At 36.9% G+C, this 8,818-nt stretch overlaps 1 protein-coding gene across 1 annotated transcript in view; it reads left to right on the top strand.

Moving 5' to 3' along the window:
• Positions 1 to 2,242: 2,242 nt before the first annotated feature.
• The window catches only part of LOC109072167 (syntaxin-17-like), an 11,638-nt gene continuing 5,062 nt past the window's right edge, over positions 2,243 to 8,818 (top strand). The window contains exons 1-6 of the mRNA XM_042741092.1: positions 2,243 to 2,388; positions 2,837 to 3,029; positions 3,356 to 3,421; positions 6,890 to 7,094; positions 7,197 to 7,306; positions 7,395 to 7,445. Of these exons, the coding sequence (XP_042597026.1) occupies positions 2,904 to 3,029; positions 3,356 to 3,421; positions 6,890 to 7,094; positions 7,197 to 7,306; positions 7,395 to 7,445 (558 nt within the window). The 5' untranslated portion in view covers positions 2,243 to 2,388; positions 2,837 to 2,903. The remainder of the gene's footprint in view (positions 2,389 to 2,836; positions 3,030 to 3,355; positions 3,422 to 6,889; positions 7,095 to 7,196; positions 7,307 to 7,394; positions 7,446 to 8,818) is intronic.

Consider the following 8,818-nt stretch of genomic DNA (forward strand, 5'->3'; position numbering starts at 1 on the left):
CCTTTGGGAGATACAGAAATAAAGATACCCAGAGAGCGAGAAAGGGAGGGAGAGAGGGAGCACACAGTGGGCTTTGGTCGGATCTCAGCGCTCACATGTGGTTAATCCGTCGGGGTTCCCTAAAGCCGGAAACACTGATCATTGGGGCGCTGAGGGAAGAACAGGTGTGTGGAGTGTATCTGAACCTTAATTATACCCAACACATTCAAAGTCCTCATGTATTTACAGACACAGAACGCTTATAATGCTTAAAAGTCTGTGATGCTGTAATTCTGTAATTATTATGCAATCACTTTCTGATAACCTCATCATTCAAACCTAAGGACAAATTTGTTTTAGACTTTCTTTCGATATGGCAACAGTTATGTAGGTAACTTAGGAACAGAAAGGGCTGTAGATGAGAAAGACAGAGCTGGGTACAGTTTTACAGATTACATGACAAAATTTGTAAGTAATATAATCTCTTAGATTACACATTTTTGGTAACGTAATCTGATTACTTTTGGATTACATTTAGATTACAGAACATATAATGAATTAGCCTAATCATTTATTTTGACAGATAAAAAAATATAGAAAAAATATATTTAACTCACCAACAAGAGCTTTCTTTTTCAAGTGCATGTATGGAAAGTTAATACTTAAAAAAATACTAACACTAATGTACCTTGCTGTAACACTGAATAAACACTGTAACACTGAATAAAACAAAATCACATCTTATGATTGCATATTTACTAGATTAAGTAAATTTAGAAAAGCAATATCCCTGATAGGTCAAATAATTAAAAAAAAAAAAAACAACAGAAATATAAACTGAAAGTTAAAATAACAAATAAAAAAAATTCAGCCAAGTATGGGTGTATATGACTGTATCAATGAAAAACATCAAACAATAGCTACATTGCAAACATAAATTTCTGAAAAAGACTAAATTCACACAGCAATGACTTTCTAATATCAAAACATTTTAAGTGCATAGTACTAATGAGGAAAAGACACAAAATGATGAGTAACATGCCAGACCAGCATGTGGCACTGAAATTCGTCACAGAGATTAAGAACGGAAACCATGAATATGCGGATAAAACCATGCGCTCGGTATACAAACGAACATGGAACAAAACATTTATTAATTTGTGTTAATGTTAGTTAATAAAAAAAACAATTGTTCAGTGTTTGTTTCATGTTTTTGTTGCTCTTACGTGACGTAGCAGTGTTTGACAAGGGGCGAGACGTGGGCTGATGACGTCATCATTTCAGAAAATATACGGATTTGCTGTCCACATGAAAACGCAAAGGCGGCATTTTCACATTTATCCACTCTGGGACCGGTTTAAAAATATATCGGTTTCACTCTCTCCCAAAACGCCAGACCCGTGTGGACGAAACACCCTATACTATACAAAATGTATGCATATACAGCGAAATGCGTCTCCGTTTGGACGGGGCCTTGAAGTGCATAAGGTTGAACAACAATGAACAGTGTACATCCAGTGATTAAAGGCTTTTTCCGTTATCTTGTTGCATTTCTTCTGAGCGCGATTCTGACACCCCTCCCCCTCCTCTCCACCGGAAAAACTTGAAGAATCACGAACGTATATAAGCGGCAGGTTTATTAGGATAAAATATAAACGTTAAAAAAGGACATTTAGGAGACTCAATTAATTTTGAACAACTTATTGCATTGTGTAAATAATATGTAATCATGTAATCCATAAAAAAGTAACTGTAGTCTGATTAAGTATTTTAAAAAGTAATTTACTCTAATTACAAGTACATTTTTCGTAATCCAGATTACATGTAATCCGTTTAGGAACAGAAAGGGCTGTAGATGAGGGTAACTTAGGAACAGAAAGGGCTGTAGATGAGAAAGACACTCCTCTGGTGTATGTAGGCCTATATTTTTTTAATGATCTAAAATATATGTGTACACTTGATTTAATTATTGTTACGAAATGGGAAAACAGAGAAATGCCACATATAATTTTTTAAATTTCTTTCTCTTTCTCTATACACTATTAAAATAGTGCAATTGTGAAACATTTCATAAGTATTGTAAATCACATTTCAACTGCAAATGTGTACATCAAATAGTATATAGTTTAAGTATTAAGCTTTGCTATTTCATATAATAGCAAATGCAACAATTAGAATTTTTCGTTACTAAACATTGTTTGTTTGCAAAGTGTTTTATCCCCAGGATGATAAAGTTGCCCAGCACGTTCACTCTTTCAAAACATTTTTAGTTCCGCTTAGAGCCATAGACGGACACATTTTGTAGTTGCACACAGCACAAATCGAAACCTCTGTTCACAAACACAAAGTTAGTGACAGCGACTAAAATCACCGACAACAGGGCATCGCTGTTTACCGTTTTCTCGACAGGTAAGGAAAGACTGAAACTGAAAAAAAGGCAGTTTCAGTATATGTGGTTTACAATCACAGAGCTGAATAAAGTCTCTGAGGGAGTGTAGCAAGCTAGCTGAACTTACACACATCTGAATCCCCGAGGGATTGTATTGTTTTGCTTTCTACACATAACATAGTCATAGTAATGCTGTGATGCTGGACTATATTCTTTGGAGTATCTCAGAGTACAATGTAAATACCATGGTACAAAATTATGCATTCAGTATCAGCCTATATCAAAAATACCATTTTATTACCATCTATTACTATTGTATTGATACTATTGTACCATTATACTAACCAGTACTTATTTTACTTTTCTCAGCTTAATACTGTATCTTCTTTAATAATATTTTCATATACATTTTTAATACTTATATATTTTAATCTATGTTTTAACTGTCATATTGTCACTGTCTTTTAGAGAAAAACTGAGTATTTATGAATTTGTTAAGCCTGCGACCTTATAAGAGAGGTCATAAGAGACGGTCATGATGGCGGATGAGGCTGGAAAGCTTCCACTTCGGCGCCTGGAGCCCCCCATTCAGAAATTCATTAAAGTGGCCATTCCCACTGACCTGGAGAGACTGCACCAGCACCAACACAACATAGAAAAGGTACAAACACACACACATGAACAGTGACAGCAAAAGCCCAGAACATCACACCCAAAACTCAGCATATGGTCAACAGAGAGAGCCATGTGTGTGTGTGTGTGTGGTCACCATAGGGAGTCGAGTGCTGAATAGCTCATGGTGTATCTGAAATCTCTCCCGGCTAGCCTGCTTGAGGAACAAATAATAGGATAATAGGGTTTGGGGGATCTTGCATAGCCATGGAAACCTAGATGATTGTGAATTACCAGGCTGTGATCATGAGGAGATTTTATTAAATATACATAAATGGTTAAAGTAGTAAAATTAACAAAGCTTCCTTGTTGCAGTTTCAGAGGAACGGTCAGTGGGACAAACTGCATCAAGAGCACATCAACTCCAGCCGCACTGTCCAGGTACAACAAAACTGTAAAATTTGAAATTATGATGACCGACAATGATAACTTTTTTTTTTTTTTTTTTTTTTTTTTTTTAAAGTTGATGCATTTATTTAGCAAGGATGCGTTCATTTGATCAAAAGTTACAGTAAAGACATTTATGATGTTATAAAAGATTTCCATTTCAAATCAATGCTGTTATATTGAACTTTCTGTTAATCAAAGAATCCTGAAATGTGTCACGATTTCCATAAAAATATTAAGAAGCACAACTGTTTTCAACATGATATGTTCATCTGAAGTATTTTTTTGTTTAGAAATTATTCTTGAGAGTTCAGTTTCCATAAAATAAAATGTAAAAATTCTTATACACATGCAAATGACTGGAATCATTGTCACAAAGTGTGGGACAATTACCAGTAACGACTAGGGGATTTGGGTTCATATGTTTTGTTTCAGTAAAAAAAAATCTCTCTATTTTATTGTTTTCTAGGGGAGTGACCTGGTTTGAAAATATTCCCATGTGCCACAAGGCACTGTGGAATGTTGCTCAGACAAAACATTCTTAGTGATGTAACAGGCTGTTGCCATGCTTAAAATGCATAATAAATCTTAACATCACATGGGCACAGTTAAAAGGGATCATTTAGGGAAAAATGGAAGTTATCATTATCCTGTTATCCTTAATTCACCCTATATGACATATCTCAGTGGAACTCAAAAGGAGCATGTCTGAGCTGCTGCCTTCCATACAATCACAGCGGTTTGAAATTAAAAATCATAGTTGACTTGAAAACTGGTTTGACAGCTGTGGTCACTATTCACTTTCATTGTATGATAAAGAGCTGTGAACTGTTCCTTTAAGCAAAAAAGAAATGTCATCATGTTGTTCAGGTTCAATGCAGGTTAAACAAAAATTAAAAGGAAGTAATCTGTGCATTCACAAATTTCTCTGAACATGCTAAAAAGATGCCTTCATCCTGTTCTGATACAGCTGTGAGACGTGTCTATATATATATTAAATAATGTTTGACTCAGGTCTCTGGAGAATGGGATGGTGTACGTGTGATGTCTTTTCTCTACCTAATGGCCAGACAAGCATGTAACTTGTGTGTTAATGTCTCTGAGAGTCTGTCCGGGTCTCTCATGGGGTAGTCCTTAGAGTGTGTTATGTGCCGTGAGTGTGTGTGTGACCTTGGCACCCAGGTCTGGTCCCCCCAGAGATGCAAGAGAGCTTTCCTGTGTCCACCACCGCAGAGAGTGTGTGAGAGCCTGCAAGTGTTTCTGTGTCAGTGAGATGTGGACGACTGACAATAGATGGAAACAAGACAGACACTGTTAAAGTAGCTCCCCGGGGACAGAAAGAGAGAGAGAGCAAGAGAGGAAAAACCCTAAGATTGCTCTCATCACACACCTATAGAAGGACTTTTGGGGGGTGGGCTGGTCTGACCCAGATTAAGATTTATTTCGGCTGTCTTTTTGAGATCCTTAGTGTCCCCAACCTATATTATAAAGCAAGCTGCATACGTTGGTGATGTTTTTAGTGTTCTGTGTGTATGTGAATCGGTCAGGAGGGATGATCCCGAGTATGATTATTCAGAGTGTGAATTGAGAGAAGTTGTGTGGAAGGTTTTGATTGGCCAACTGTTAGCTTTGACCCCTGTGTTCAATAGATATGAATTGATCTGTAATCCCTGCTAGATGTTTGCTTCCGGATGTGAGCCAATGGGAATCGACGGGCTCCGACAAAGCACCAGTTCTTTTTTATGTATAACTTAAAGGGGTCATATGACTTTGTTAAAAAGAACATTATTTGGTGTATTTGGTGTAATGCAATGTGTTTATGCAGTTTAAGGTTCAAAAAACATTATTTTCCACATATTGTACTGTACTTTCTCCTCTATGCCCCGCCTTTCTGAAACGCATTGATTTTTACAAAGCTCATCTGTCTGAAAAGCAAGGTGTGCTCTGATTGGCCAGCTATCCAGTGCTTTGTGATTGGCCGAATGCCTCAAGCATGTGACAGAAATGTTACGCCCCTTACCATACTGTGATGCTGTGTGTCCCGGTGCGACGAGACAAAACCAATTAAACCCATTACAAACAAGGCTTTTGTTGCATCCAGTTGGGACATAATTATTGATTACAACAACTTATACTGTCTTTTTACACGTTGCGTATTGCGCGGCGTAAACATAAAACCATGTCTGCATTTGTGATTGAAGAAACGACAAACAACAAGCACTACTCTACACTGCTCAAAACTCACGTTTGAATCATCAGTGGCAAATTCTTTACATATGAAAATATACTTACAGGCTGTGAGTCAGAAGCGCCAGACTGTCCTTGCAAAGTTGGAACTGCCCCACTTTATAGAAACAGACACAGTTAATACAACTTAACCACTGATTTCTAGTTGTGTCCTCTTTTGGAAGAACAAACAAAGTAGTTTTGCTTTCACAACGAAACACAGCCTCTCCACAACATGGCGGCGGCAGCAACAGCGAGAATAAAAGTTACGTCTTCTTTCTTTGCGTGAACATTTGGGCAACGTTATGCAAATCTTCCCACATCATGATGAAGACGTGGGGGTGTGTTAGACCGAGCCGTTTTAGGGGGATGTGGTTGACTCTTAACTTTTATAAAGAATATCTCTTTGGATTTGAGACTTCAGTCTTTGCAACTTTACAGATCTTCTTTATGCACCAAGAGCTTGTAACACTCCAAAGAGAAAGAAAAAATTTAAAACGCATCATATGACCCCTTTAAGGTTTTCATCAACATCTGGTTCATAATAATAAATAATCGCAGGGTGCTCATGAAAAAAAAACCTAGAAAAAACAGAGAATTTTAAAATTGTGATTTCCAGGTCTGATTAATAAAATTAATTAATTAAATCTTAAATAAATTAAGACTTAAATAAATTAAGTTTTGAGAAAGATCATGGGGATTTCTGTAATTATATTTTTCCCTAGATTTTCTGTTGACAAAATTTTATTTGTCAAACTTTATGAAGATCATAAAAATTGACAGTGGGAATTAAGTAATAATAATAATAATAATAATACTTTAAAAGATAAAAAAAAAAAAAAAAACTTTTCCGTAATCATTAAAAACTGTAAAGTTCATGGAAAAGCAATAAGAAATCATTGGTTTTTAAACTTTTTCTTAATGAGAAGCTTAATGAGATGTTGGCAATGGATACAATATGTATCTGGATATCTGAGTATCTGGTTGTACTCGCATGGAGAGAAGAAATTGTGAACAATTTGGGGTTTCAGGTTTTAAAATTTGACTACTGGGTTGGATCCTAGGGTCTAAGATGTTAAACTGTGACAATCATTCACAGTGTTATATATTCCATTTTGTTATACTTTTTTGTTTACTTGAACAAGTCAAATCTGTATAGAAGGAAAATACCATATAGAGGTTTTGAATGAAACCATGGATCCTGTTAACACAGACTTTCACTTTTCTTCTTTGCAGCAGTTGCGATCAAACCTGCGGGAGATGGAGAAGTTGTGTGGGCGGGTCTGCAGTGCTGATGCCGAAGATCTGGAGAAACTTGTTCAGCCAATCAGAGAAAGAGCCTCCGCTGCCATTCAGGAGTTCCTCCGGATTCACTCAGATGCAATCAATAGGCCAGATGTTCCAACTATCAGCACTCACGAAACTATCAGCACATTGCACAGTATGTGTTTCTGAGTATGTCTATGTTGTATGAAGTTATTCAATATGTGTTTTTATTGTTATAATTATTTGCAAGCATTTTCACTTTCATGTGATGGGTTAGGTGATGGTGATACAGGTTTGCCCGGTTCCCCTGTCACTCAAACACAGCTGCTAATGCCTGAAATCACTCCAGAACAGAACGCCGCTGAGTCTTGGGACTCTTTAGCTGAGGTAATACACACAAACACTTACAGACACATAAATAAATTTGAATACAAAGACTTTCAGTGTGTGTGACTGTTGTGGTATGTTTGTTTAGGACCTATTGGAGTTAAATGGTTTAGTAAACGAGTTCTCCACTCTTGTTCATGTAAGTATCCCACAGCTATGGAAGCGATTCATTCTTTGTTTGTTTTTTTGTTGTTGTTGTTTTTTTCAAAAGAAAGAAGGGAGAGACCGTGAGAGACAGCATGTGTGGTATGTGTGTTGATAAAAGGTGGTGACCAAAATCCTTAGGTTTGGCAGAGCTGTCAGACAAATGGCTTTGTCTCCTGAGAGCCAACAAGGTGGTATTGATCCCAGCAGTGTGTGTGTTTGTGTGTGTGATTGAGAAGACATAAAGAGATTGGTGACAATCTGTCAGCCATGTGCTAACCAACGAGGATTAATGAGAAGCCATGCCATATAGCAGCCATTATTAGAAGAATGTGCAGTTGGAAAACTAGTGGAAGAGATGAGAGATCATGTGTCTCTCTATCACTCTCAAAATGATTGTTCACCCAAAAATTACAATTCTGTCATCGTTACTCACTCTCATGTTATTCCAAATCTGTATGACTTTCTTTTTCAGCAGAACACAAAAGAAGATATTTTGAAGAACCAAGTTACTTTACCATTTACTTCCATTGTATTTTTTTGTTCATACAATGGAAGTCAATGGGAACAAAATTTTCTTTTATGTAGCACCAAAGAAAGAAAATCTTACAGATTTGCAATGACATGAAAGTGAGTAAATGATGACAGAATTTAAATTTTTAGCGGACTATCGCTTTTAGGGTTGTTTAACGGAACATATCATGGCCAAATAGATTATAAAATATAGGTTTTGGATAAGTAATGTAACAATGTACTGCATTACTTTTAAAAGTTATGTTCCTTACAATGAGACTATTTTGGTCCAAAACCAGCCCTGGACTAATAGTGAACCTAAGGGGAAAATGCATCAAAAATGCCCCTTTTAATAATAATATTTTGAGTATGTTTCCTGTCATTCAGCTTCATATGTATCTACAAGCTCCTTTTAGCTTATTCAGGGCTGTAAAACAAAAGCTTAATATCAGTAACAGTTGATCGTGACTGTCAGTAATCACTTCACTCTTGGGGAATGATGATGGGATCTGGATGGTGGTAAGTGTAATATGATGATAGCCAGCCTTATTAGCGCTTGCCTCTCTGTAGAGGACACCCACAGTATAGTTTATTCCGTTAACACTGAGCCAAAGATGACCCCAGGAGGTCTGCGTGTGTGACTGTGTGTTCTCTTGAGCATCCATACAGCTTGTGAGCAGACGGTGCTGATTATCGTCTACTCCTGAGGGGAGGGAGGGAGAGAAAAAGAAAGCCATCAATAGCTTTTGTACCCAGTCATTAGTGACTGTCTTAAAATAGTCGGTTTACAGGGTTAGGTGGTAAGGTGTGTGCGGATGACTAATAAATAAATGCTGATAGGATTTTGATTAGTGA

Source organism: Cyprinus carpio, chromosome B16 (assembly GCF_018340385.1).
Source record: "Cyprinus carpio isolate SPL01 chromosome B16, ASM1834038v1, whole genome shotgun sequence".
Classification (NCBI taxonomy): domain Eukaryota; kingdom Metazoa; phylum Chordata; class Actinopteri; order Cypriniformes; family Cyprinidae; genus Cyprinus; species Cyprinus carpio.